Source organism: Poecilia reticulata, linkage group LG15, assembly GCF_000633615.1.
Source record: "Poecilia reticulata strain Guanapo linkage group LG15, Guppy_female_1.0+MT, whole genome shotgun sequence".
Taxonomy (NCBI): Eukaryota; Metazoa; Chordata; class Actinopteri; order Cyprinodontiformes; family Poeciliidae; genus Poecilia; species Poecilia reticulata.
This window is the reverse complement of record NC_024345.1, coordinates 1,152,930-1,165,706: the sequence shown is the minus strand read 5'-3', so window position 1 is coordinate 1,165,706 and position 12,777 is coordinate 1,152,930. Positions and strand designations below refer to the sequence as shown.

Genomic DNA, 12,777 nt, shown 5'->3' with positions numbered 1-12,777 from the left:
TATTGAGCTGAGTATAATGGACTGTTCACTGTTTTGTGAGTTACAAATAAGCTATATTGGGACAAATGTACTGGGCTGTGGGATTGAGCTGGCTAAATAAATATTTCTTTTAATTACTTGAGATAACATTCATTGTGAATCGTCTTTAGGTTTTCGTAAAGACTAACAATCAGGGCCGGTCTAAATCTTTTTGGGACCCTAAACGGCTTTTCTGGGGGGCCCCCACACCAACACTAGATGATTTTTAATTCCTAAGCTACTCTATATGTGTAACATACCTGCTATCATTAGCATCATTTCTAATTAGCATACATTATACAAGTACTATTCATTTCTACCTTACAGGAATTACAAATAAAAAATAATTTGGATTTTAAAATGTAGTGTTATTTAAGTGTCCCATTTTAACTATTTGAAAATAACATCAACTGATAAACATTAAATTTAATATTTTTAATTTTCCCAACACAGACATCAGCCTTCAACAGGAAGAGATCATCATTATCTGTAAAAACAATATAGATAGTTTGTATTATTCAACATTATTTTATGTTTCTTCTTTTCCGTCATGCCAGTTCATTGCTCTTGGGAGCCCCCTGGTGATGTGGTGGCGCCAAGCAGCCGCTCACCTTGCATGTGCCATGGGCCGGCCATGCTAACAATGGACCTTTGTACAAAGTGTAGTCAGACACACTTTCAGATTCAATCTTTATTAAGTGCAGAAAAAAATGTCTCATACAGATACATGACAGGCAGGAAAAGTGTCTCGTGACAATTTAACATCAAAAATATTGAGGATAGGAAGCCATCTGTGAAAGATTCCAGCACAGACATAAATACAACAGCTCCTAACAACAACATGCCAGGAGAACACAATGCTGCCCAACTTCCTTCTACGGCTCTCACTTTTCTTCCAGCCACGTCGCACTTCCTTTCCGTCTGTGCCGACCGCTCCACGCTCGTTTCCTCTGCGTGGAACTTGCAAGATCTCAATCATGCTGGCTCTCCTCTAAACAACCTGCACTCTTCCCATGCAGCGCATCGCAAAGTGAGGCACTTCAGACCAGCTAAAAAGGCCACACAAGCTAACAAATCACAGCAGTTCCTCTGTCACATGTCAGTGTGAATAGAAAATATGACACCAGCTCGTATCACAAAGATTAAACAGCGAATACCTGCTTCTTAATTTTAAACTTAAACACAAAGATTTCACTATATTAATGCTATTCTATTGGAACGAGAGAACGGACGTCATAGTCCAAAGGTCAACGACATACGAATGCATGTTAGGATGAACAGAAGCATCAGACTAATTTACATTTGATCAAAGCTGATCTGATTGGGAGGCACAAGAAGATGCATTCCTGCAGAATCACAGGAAATTTGTTATGTACATTAATGACCTCTAGGTGTCACTAAATCCGTTTTCATAGACAATCTAAAAGTTTACCCATTAAATGCAATAAAGTAACAGGTGACCCGCAACTGTTAAAAGTAAATGGTGCCTAGATTATTTATGTACAAATACACTGAATGATTGGAAGTGTAAATGAGGGCAGATTGATTTCTGTCCCTCTCAGCTGCTCAGATACGGAATCCGGAGGAAGTAAAAATAACTGCGTGTTTTTCCTCTGTCGGCCGGGTCTGTCTGACAGCGAGGGGATGTTGGTTGAGACAGATGTGTCGCCTGAAAGGAGAAGTCAGGCTCTGTGAAGACTGGCACGAGACGCTGTTTTGCCCACTTGGACTGTTTCGACATCCGGCCGACGCATGGTCAGGAAAGCATGTTTGTAGGGGGACGATGGTCTGAGGGTGTTCCTCTGTGATCATACAGAGATGGAGCCGCCGCAGAGAGCCTGAGGGTCCGTGTTCTGGTGGTTTAGGTTGGCCTGGGGATCAGGGGCCACGGCGAGGCAACTGAGGCCAACAGGGGTGCTGGAGAGAGATGCTGACAACGTGCCGTTTTTGGTCATGCGGCGGTAGACGAAGTGGAAGGGAACCGGCTGTGGGCGGCTGTGAAGCTCCGCTTTGATCTTCTGAGGGTGGGTGTCTGCTGCCAGCTGCTGGCTGCTGCCCTCCATCTGCAGGAACAGGCCATAGTTCTTAGGGTCCGACACCTTAAACTTCAGGGCGCACAGCTGGCACAGTTCCTCCACCGTGGTGTACGGTCGCACTGGCAGAGTCTTGGCCGTGCATCCGCTGTCCAGCTCCTGCAGCGCCACACGCAGGTAGTTCTGAGAGACAAGCAGGACACCACTCATCATCATTGGGTGAAGGTAGAAGATCGCCTCTCTGAACAAGCAAAGAAGAGGTCCGTCTGATGTTAGTGAATGCTCACCTGGAAGTCATCGATGGAAGGCGCAGAACGCTGGGTGGTGCGCCGCCGGTGCCACTGGTGTAGCGTGTCTCTGGTTTCGGAGCTCAGCACCCTGGCTGCCTGGTCCTCCTGGAAGTTCTTAACCAGGGACATGGCTCCATAGGCGCTGGTCAGATAGTAACCACCTGGACACACAGAAACAACGTTATCAACCATCTGGGGAGAAACATAACATGCTTTTAAAGGAGAGAAGGTGTTGGACAGGCACCTTCCCCATGCAGCAGCGAAGGGTCCAGCAGCTCCATCATGTACAGGATCTCATTGTCCAGCTCAGGCATGTCACACTGGGCCAGCACATAGGTCAGCATGGGGAGAAAGTCATCAGCTCCGTACAAACGACCTGAAACAAAGGGATGGACATGCTTCATCGTACCGGGTGTCTTAAGTGTGAAAAACGGTTCACCTCACAGATCTCTACCTGAATTGTCTTCCATGATGGTGTAAATTAGCTTGCAGACTCTTAGCAGCATGCAGACTTTCTTCTCTGGGGAGTACAGCTTACACATGGTCTGGAACTTCTGCCTGATCTTTTCTATGGCCACGGGGTCGGGAGGCAGAGCGTCGGCCACGCCCATCTCCTGAGGTCGCCGGGCCTTGGCCAGTGACAGGTTCTCTCTCAGCTCCTGCCAGCTGCCGCTGCGCACCTGGAACTCCTTCAGCGCTGCGCTGATTGCCGGCTTCAGGGGCTTCAGAACGCACTTCAGCATGGCCTTTTCCAGGACTCTGTCTGAGGAGGGGATACACAGCTGGGTCTTTAGTCCGTCAAAGTGAACAAATCACTTTCAAATCACTTTACAGGTTCTACTTTAACCCTTTCGTGAGTAGCGGTCAATGCAGTGGGCAGCTATCTAAAAGCCTTTTTCTTGTGCTTCTTGAGGATTTTTGTGTTATAAATGCACACAGACCATTGAAGTGGATCACACAATACACCATCAGCTACTGTCCACTGCAAGTGCAAGAAAACGTTTGATAAATTCCAATATGGCAGACAGACAGAAAAGCAACCCAGGAACATCCAGTCCCTCCTTCTATGACTCTAGTTGCAGGTAATAAAAAAAGCATTTTGTCATCAAGTAACCCTTAAAGAGTAATACTACTAATGCATTTTATAAAAACAACAACCTTGTATTTGGAGAAAATTACAGCTTCATATATTTTTCTTCTTAAAGTTTGTTACTTCAAAAATTGAAAGAAACAAACAAAAAATAAATATGTAAATATTTATTTAGACTTGGATGCATCGCATGACATTTTAGAAAAAACAACATACCAGCCCGAAAAACTGGGTACAAGGTTTAGGAAAATTTATGGGAACGAACTGCTTGCATCCTTACCCGTGTTATTTCAATGCTGATTCGTCATTCGACATTTCTGGAAGCTCAACTTGAGATACATCCTGTGCTCTCAGTAAGTTGCCAGAACATGAAGCATTCTTGCTCTCAAACGGACCCTAATCACAGCACCTCCTAGCTCGACTCCCTCGTGAAAATTCCCGTCTGGTTTTTCATACCAACATCGATTCGACTCGTTTGTGTGCTGCAGGTAAGATTGCCGACAGCTCCAGCGCAATACACGCAGTGTGGAAGGTGGACTTGCAATGGTTGCAGAGACACGGTCACAATCGGCCAAAACAAGACAGAGCAGATGGATAACTGGAGGCCAAACCTCAACAGGCCTGCTGAATAAGGACCATGTGTGAGCGCAGTCTGAGAGCGAGCTGCTGACTCTCCCTCTAGAAAACAATGAGCTCAACAGTTATTCTGGCTCAACACATCTGTAACCTCTCAGCTTGACTTTACTTTCCACTTCAGCTGGATCGCATCCAGCATCTGCCAGCCACAGAGTCTGTGTCAGCATTATTAGCATAGGAAACTCTCCAAACGCAGAGAGATCGCCAACACGCATGCAGAAAACACACCCGTGCCAGCGGGCCGTTTTCACTTCCTCATTTCTCCGCTCCACATTGGCTGGGAGTTCTGGGTGAGCGGGACGTTTTTACTGCCTACCGGCACTGATAAGGAGTAAAGCTGGTTTTATTGGCGCTCATACCTGACCTTACCAACTAATAGAAGTATTTTAGGGTGTGACTTTTACAGGTTAGTTTTACTGGAAACGTGTCTCTTCCTGCTAGCTTATCTACCCAATGGCCCGACAGATCCGGTTCTGAAATTCACAACATATGAGGCATCAAAAGAGATTCATAAACATTTAGAAAATTTCTTATATGGGCCAAGTGCTTTGCTCCAATTAGCCTGCTGTTGTTTCTGGGAACGTTGCAAAACGACTAAAGAATCACAGTTATCAATGTTGAATATTTTGGCCATATTTTATAGATACATGTTTTTTTTTAATCATACTGACACCGTTTTAATTCCATCCATCCATTTTCTGTACACCCATGTCCCTAGTGGGATTTTGAGGGGCTGGTGCCCATCTCCAGCGAACGTTTCGAGCGAGAGGCAGGGTTCACCCTGGACAGGTCGCCAGTCTGTAGCAGCACTGTTTTAATTATTATTATTTGCATCATTGATTGGTTTGTAAGCAGTGACCAAGGCTGTAACAGCGAATCAGTCTGTAATTCTGGTACAAATTTAAAGGAACAAACTGGAAGGACTGAAAGAACCAGGTACAGGTACAGTGGAATGTCTTCCTCTCCCTGATGAGGCCCGTCACAATAGCCAATGTTTCCGGAAGATTAATCGTCCCAGAAGATATCGCGATGAATGATAATATTGTCGTTTTGAGACAATTTGTCAGTAATATAATGGTAATAATGGAATATTCATGCAGGAACACATTCTCAAATATCAATAAGCTTTAAATTCCAATGAACATTTAACACGGGAACTGGAAGACATTTCAAATATCCCAAATAAATAAACAAAACTTCAGAAACAAATACATAAAATGAATTACTAAGTCTCAAGAAACAAATTTATGCTTCTAAAAAAAGGTTTAGCTGAGACCAAAAAGTCCAGACTCAAGACTTTTAGGATCCAGTTTTTGGTAGAAAGAGAAAAACAAAAAATTATGAAATTAGAAATTATTGAGTTTGTTTTAATTATTTATGCGATTAACTGATTTATTGATTATTGTGACAAGCTTAGGGTCGACTTCTGGTTATTTCTGATAAAGAAGACCCCCACAGCACAGTGTTAAGTCTGAGGTTTTTGTGCTTCTGCATCCCTAACACCTCCGGTTTTAAGTGGACCACCAGTCACCTGATTCAGTCTGGAGGAAGCAGGCATGTGCCACAAAAGACAGCATTAGTCCTGTGGTATTTCCCAGTTTGAAGCAAGATTTAGTGCTTCTGGCATCCATAGGAACATCATGACCAATTAGATCCTGAGATCCTTTCCTAGCTGAACATGTGTGGGGATGAGCAGCGAAGTCAGCTATAGTAGATACTAGAGATGTGCCGATCAGGTTTTTTCCTGCCGATACCGATCACCCATGAGGGTCAATCACCGATACCAATCACAGATACCGATCACATAATTATCATTATTTTCTTATCATAAACACTACCGGTTACATTATGTGGAAAAAAGAACCATGAATTCACCTTAATTTAAACTTGTTTTTAATAGCTTTTTCCAAGAAGAAAACTAAACAAAACAGGCATTCTGCAAATTGTACTGCTATCGGTAATACTATCTTTAACAGACTGATATTAAGGCTCTGAAGAGGCTAAATAATGCAAAGAGCCAAAATAAAACCTCTCAACATTAAAAAAATTAAAGTATAAAACTTAACATTCAAAGGCAAAAACAGGTTCCATTACAATAAACAATCCTGAGTTACTGAATGAAAACTTCCTGACAGCATGGCTATTTTTCATTTAGAAGGTTGTTTTGATCAGTTCTTTGTGCGGACGCTCACATCCATGGGTCTTCTCAGTGGCACAGACAAAAGAAGTAATGCGCATCTATCCTCTAACACAGTGGTCTCAAACTCCAGTCCTCAAGTAACGACCTCCTGTTGCAGGAGCAAACCTGACTAACAACTCTTTAGCAGGGCTCTAGTAGAGCTCAACTGCATGCTAGTGAAGCAGCTTCATTATTTAATTCAAGTGTGTGAGACAAGGGACACATCTAAAAATTGGAGGACTGTGGCCCTCAAGGATTGCAGTTTGAGACCAATTTTACTGATAAGAGATTGTTTACTTCCTGGCTCCTGGGTCTATACCACGGAAACAAGATGTTTCTTTGAGTAAGTGCATGTCGATCCCTGTGTGTTGCTAAATGAGTAAATCGAGGTTTATTGTTCTTCGTTCTTCCAAGGATCACGTCCCTCTTTCATTTCATATTTTATCAGAAGAGACAATGACGGCAGAAACAGAGCGACCCCTGTGTAGGGGCCTGCCTCTAATCTTCCGCCTCTGATTGGACAGCTACTACAAAGGAGCCGTAGTCTGACGTACTCGTCTGCACGACTTGGAGGCGGGCCATCCAGATGCATCCGGGGCAGCCGGCCTTTGAGCTAAACAGAAGCAGCTCTCTGAGGCTGCGGCAGGAAAATACTGGGCAATTTTGCCCTGAAACTAAACAGTGCTGCAGAAAAAACAAGAGCATTCAGAAAACGGACAAGCTGCATACCAACCCGATGAAACACACACACACTCGTGCGTGCGCATCCCCGTTTAACCCACGGAACGGAAAGATCCAACAGAAGCTTCACGAACATCATTAAAAAGACCCAGAGTTTCATTTTAGAGTTTAATAATTCCACATTTTAAATCTGATCTAGTTGTATGAATCCCCACAGGAATATAATCCAGAAAGTTTAGTTTACATCTGAAATTAATCTGTCCTGAGAACAGTTGTTGACTGCAGCATTCTTGCTTTTCTGGTTTCTAACTTTTTTGTTGTTGTTGCTGCTGCAGTGATCAGGTGAATTTATGGACTTCAGTGGTTTTCCTGGAGGTTCATCTGAGGGCCTGACAATCAAAACCAAGTAGTTTTCAGCTTTATTCAGACAGGTCATCTGGTTTTTTTGGTTTATCCTGCACTCTCTGGATCATTCATTTTCAACAGCAGAAACATGCAGAAAATGGATCTAGTATTTTTTTTTCTTTCAGAATCAGCTTTGAATTGAACTTTTGTTTAGGGAGTTTATGTCTTTGCTTAGACTTTAAAGAGGAAGCATTCTCGTGTTTTCAGAGACCGAGTAGCGCTACAGTAAAGGTGTACGAAAAGTCCAAATGTCAGCAGCACGGTGTTTATGATTCTAGTAAAAATACTAATTTTCTGCTGTTTATGACTTCTCTGACTGCAACTGACATTGTTGATGTGTTTGAACAAACTAACCTGCTCTGTTCAGCCTGAGAGAGAACTGTCTTTATTCTCTCCGTCTGCATGTTGTTCTGTTCCAGTCCGTTACAGTCACGGGGTCCTGGGCCAAAGTTCTGACTGCTCTTCTGGCAAGGGTCAGAAGAGCAGTGCATACACCTCACCTGTGTGAGTGAGGTGTATGCAGGTGTAAATGAGGTGTGTGTGTATGTGCAGGTGCATGTGCAAGTGTATATTCAGATGTGTGCAGGTGTGTGACTAAGTGTGTGTCTGTACCTACAAGGCCAGCTGTTATTAAAAGCAAAATAATGCTTTTTTTTATAAATCACCAAGCGCAGACATTTATTAACCTAATCACATACACAAAGAGCTACATGTTTTCAACAAAAACACACCATTAATCACCAACTCATACATCAAGCAGTTTAGAAATAAAATATTTTTATGTTTTTCACAAAACAGAGATGTGAAACTGCTGCATTTGCATTCATGTTTTTCCACAATACTGTGATTTCTCCACTGACATTGACATCATTCACCCTTCCCAAAAATAATTACCCAATTATTTGAAAAGGCGCACAGAACTAACTTGCACAGATTTCTAAGAGGACATGACAATGAGGTCATAAGGCTTACGGAGCGGAAATGTGAGCAGTATTGTCAGCAGGAATCTTGCAGAGGTGAACCAAAGTTCCTTTCTATAATTGAATGCATTGTGCAAGAGGTGTAGTTATTAATGTTTTATGCGACTGCTGGATAACTAGTTAGGCGAGACAGAAATAGATTTAAAGGAGGAGGAAAGATTTCATTCCAAACTTACCAATCTGATCTTCAGGAATGAGGCTCTCAATCGGTGGCTCCATCTCGGAGGTTTGTCGCAGATAGCTCTTCATCTGAGTGATAAACTGGCGGATGGTCTGAAGCAGCTCGAGTCCTGAGGTGTAGCCCTGCCAGGCCTGGGCGCCAGCACCCTCCCCCATGTAGCTCAGATAGTCCTGCACCAGGGAGCCAAAGTATGAGTTCTTATCCTTGGACATCTCCAGAACTTTGCGGATCGCCCGCTTCTCTGGTGTCAGCAGCGAGTTGAAAACGCCGCTCATCTTCCGAAATTTTCCCTGCAAGGCTTTCTGCAGGACCAAGGCGCTGGCACTGGTGCGCCGCTTTGTGTGGGCCCCGGGTGGGAGCATGGTAAGATCTTGGTCTTGGTCACTCTCGAGGCCGACGCCGTAGTCAGGTTCTTCTTCTTCATCGTCATCGTCATCAACGTCGTCGTCTATATCTATGCTGCTGTAACGTAAGTGGGACGGTGGGATGGAGAGGGGGAGATGGGTGTTGAAGTCGGCGACAGTGGGGGGGCTGGGGTCATGCAATGGAGGAATGAAGAAGGCAGAGGACTGGGAGTAATCCAGGGAATCCGAGGAATCTGTGGAGAGGCTCATGTCACTCAGTCGTTGGCCCCCATTGGTACAGTCCTCCTGAGATGCCTCTCCAGGTGTGACTTCTGAAAGCTTGCTTCCTGTCATCACCAAAGGCTCTGAAGCACTGCAGGCGCCCTGGCCTGTAGACTGAACTGACTTTTGCTTTGACAGTTTGGTCCTGAGGATGGCCTTCTCAATCGTCTGTTCCTCCAGTGCCAGATGGCACTGAGCATCCTCATGACTGGATGAAGGGGATGCTTTGGATCGACGTGGAGAGGAGGAGAAAGCCGTCAGAGGGAGGGGCAGGGTTCGCCGGGGAATGGATATGGGGGAGCTGATGCTAAGTCTCTTCGGAGGCGAGGACGATGGACTGATGCTCAACGAGGAGCCGAGGCGCGAAAAGAGGTTGCTGCTCTTCTCCTTCTCTTCCTCCTTCGGAATGTTAATCCAGGCGACTTTTTCAGGCATGCTTTGCTTTTGGATAGGAGGCGTAGGGTGGTGTTTGGGAAGGCGGGGGGGTGGCGGTCGAGGAGGAGGGGATGGAGAGACACCCAACGCCTGGTTGCTCCCAGTTCGTCCTTTACTGCATGGAGTTGTGGTTATACTCCCTACGTTCTCTTGAGGTCGCTGGCTCTCGTCACCGAGGTCCAAGCTGTACGTCTGAGGTCTTTCCAAAAACCAGCCTCTCTCGCTCCTATTGGTGGGACTTATTTTGTTGTTGGACTCATCTCTAAGTAACTGGTTTACAGTTCTGGCAGAGTTGATCTGGTTGCCACCATCTGGCTGATAAACCTTTATAAAGAGGGGGTTGATGAAGCACAGTGCGCCGTTAGGCAGGCAACAGTCCAGCTGAGTGGGGCTGCGAATTCGAAGCTCAGGACATGTAGGGGTAGTTGGACAGGACAGCGGTCTCAGAGCAGGCGGAGGTGGTCTATCAGGACCTGCCGTCTTTGGCAGCGATGCGGATACTGCTCTCCTGCACAACTTACTGTCCCAGAAGCCTGCACGACAAAAGGAGAAGATGTATCACTTTGTGTTTAAGATACTCTCTGTTAGTTGGTGCCCAACATCTGGACTCATGGACAGTCTTCGAGAATGTACTTCATCTTTTATGTCCATCTGAAGACACTAAAATAGTGTCACTTAATGTCATTACTTTGTCGAGAGCATTTAGGACAGTAGATGCTTAAAGACCAAGAAAGTCACTCCAGCACTGAACCACCAACTTGTACCGTTATTAAAAAAACAAATTCTAATATAACTTTTCAGAAATATCTACTGTAGAAAATAAGTTTTCACTTTTAAAGAACTGCGATTTTATTTCCATTTTTAGATTCTAAATTATAGAATGGGGAATGATAGATTCTCTTTAATGGGATGTTTACATTGGTAGAAAATTATCAGTTTCCAAATTACTGATGAAAAATAGATCTAAAAACTGTTGTTGACTTTCAGTGTCATTCTGTTCTAGAAATTCACTGCAATCATTCAAGGAGTCAGTGCTAAAACCTCCATGTGTTATCATAGCTATAATTAAAAACATTGTTTGGTTCTTTTGTTCATTTTTTGCTAAACTTCTTCAGAGCCAATGCAGGAAGTTCAAAGAGCCACTTTGCTTACGCAACTACAGGTTACTGTCCCCAATTTCTGCTAACACAAATGAAACACAAATAAAAATAAAGCAACATGTTCCACCTGTACTCTGGATTTAATATTGGTGTGGTTTCAAAAAGATACTTATTTGAAAGGCACTACATTAATGGGGGAAATTAAAGGAGTACCTGGCATGCTGAAACTTAAAAATAACCAAGTTTTATAACAAGGGACATATTGATATAGTGGAGGATAAAAAATTATTTAACACTTAAAACAAAACCTCAGGCTAACATAGAAACTGTAGCACAACTATTAAATTTGGAAAAGCAGCAATTTAAAACATCAAATCTTTTGAGTTTGTCCAATCCCTCCAAACCATGAAATATGTCATTTCAGTGCCACCAATTTTGTTGTGACACCAGTTTGTGCTTCACACATGTGCAGAAACGACTTCTAAAAACTAAAACAAATCACAGCTTTGAAAAAAATGTGTAACATTTAGAAATATTTTATGAGCTTTATAGAAGGCAACTCTAGACTTGGCAAATAGAAAATTAATGAATGTCATTTTTATTTACATTTTCTACGCTTGGTAATCTTTCAGAAATGTTCAAACTAAATAATGGCTCTACCGATAGATAAAAAGCAAACTGCCGGACATGTCCGACAGAAAGCTGTTGGTAAAGGCAAAAAGAAAAGTCTCGTAAGGTCACTTATCAAAGGAAACAAGAGGGGAGAAAAAAAAGCTTTATGACAGCCTTCACTGTCTGAGTCATGCCACGTACAGCGTCTCCAGCCTGAGCGGCAGCAGAGGAAAGACGAGCTCATGAGGAACAGAAGTGCCAGATACAGAGCTGCTCCAGCAGACAATACTTACACTGACTTCCTGAGCTGAAGTACCCAGGCGAGCTGCTGATGTAATATTCCCCGTGGTGAGAGGACACTGTTGTGTCTCCGAAGGCTGAAACTCCTCTGGTTTCTGCCTCAGCCGGTACAATGATTCACTCGGAGTAATGAGAGTGTGGGTGGAGCTTCAGCCCACAGTCCCCGCCTCTCCTCCTCCCCCTCTCAGTAAAGCAGTGACCCTGTGCTTTGGCAAATGAACAGATTTCCTCCACCCTCTCTGACTACATCCCTCTTGAGAGTTATGCTAAAGGCACACAGCAAAACAAACCCTAACTAGCTTACAAATGCACATGGAAGCTGCAGAGTAAGGTTTTAGGAGCGAGGCGCAACAGCGGTGATAGAAGAGTCGGGAAGTAAAATAATTTTGAGGGCAAATAACTGATCTGGGGCTCAAGATACTATTACCGCTCTGCACTCTAGAAGGTTTTCTGTTTTCTATATAGTAACTCAAAATGGTTTGTTCAAGTTTGTGCTCACCAAGAATCTGTCCTCTAGTCTCCTTACCTCTTCCTTGGTCAACTTCCTCAGATGAGAAATGAACGAGTGTATTGCTGTTCATGCAAAAGTTCTTAAATCCCCAGACATCCTGCCAAAAAACTATTTCAGCAAGTCCAGTCAGGTAAGTGGCTGAAGCTTGAGAAACGATCTAATCTGTGCTGTCAAAGCAGATCCAGCTGCTGCTGACCAGAAATAGCTTGTTTTAAAACCATTGGTTTGGTCTTAAATTACTTAATTAGGATTTAACTAAAGTGCACAAAACTGAAAAATTGATGGAATGCATAATAACAACTATGTTTGTTTTGTTTGTTTTTTTTAACTCTATAATTGTGTGTTTAAGTATTTTCAACAATGTCTTCCAATAAAGAATTCCTGTCAACTTTTAACTAAAATAAACACGGTGGTGGACTGCTGCAGTGCTGCCACCACCGGGCTGAGCAGGTTCTCTGGGGGAAACCCTGTACACCTCATTGTGTCTGAATGGACTCACTCTTTGCTCCAATCGCCTGTAAAAACTCAGGCCTGAGTCACTGTAGCAGAGCCAGACGACACTGAGTGGTTGTGGAAAGGGGAAGTGGTGTGGAGGACAAACACTGCTCACCTAAACACTGTAAATCATTGTTTTCTTCCCACAGAACTCAGAATGAAGTTAAAATTAGCCGCTTATACAGCCCGCCCAGTGTCGTATGTT

General features: G+C 43.7%; 1 protein-coding gene across 3 annotated transcripts in view; it reads right to left on the bottom strand.

Moving 5' to 3' along the window:
* Positions 1-694: 694 nt before the first annotated feature.
* LOC103476509 (ras and Rab interactor 2-like) overlaps positions 695-12,777 on the bottom strand; it is a 28,995-nt gene continuing 16,912 nt past the window's right edge. For all 3 annotated transcript variants that reach the window (XM_008428914.2, XM_008428915.2, XM_008428916.2), the window contains 5 exons: positions 8,489-10,087; positions 2,796-3,104; positions 2,586-2,717; positions 2,339-2,502; positions 695-2,234 (listed from right to left, as the gene is read on the bottom strand). In XM_008428914.2, coding sequence (XP_008427136.1) covers positions 1,827-2,234; positions 2,339-2,502; positions 2,586-2,717; positions 2,796-3,104; positions 8,489-10,087 — 2,612 coding nt within the window. In that variant the 3' untranslated portion in view covers positions 695-1,826. The remainder of the gene's footprint in view (positions 2,235-2,338; positions 2,503-2,585; positions 2,718-2,795; positions 3,105-8,488; positions 10,088-12,777) is intronic.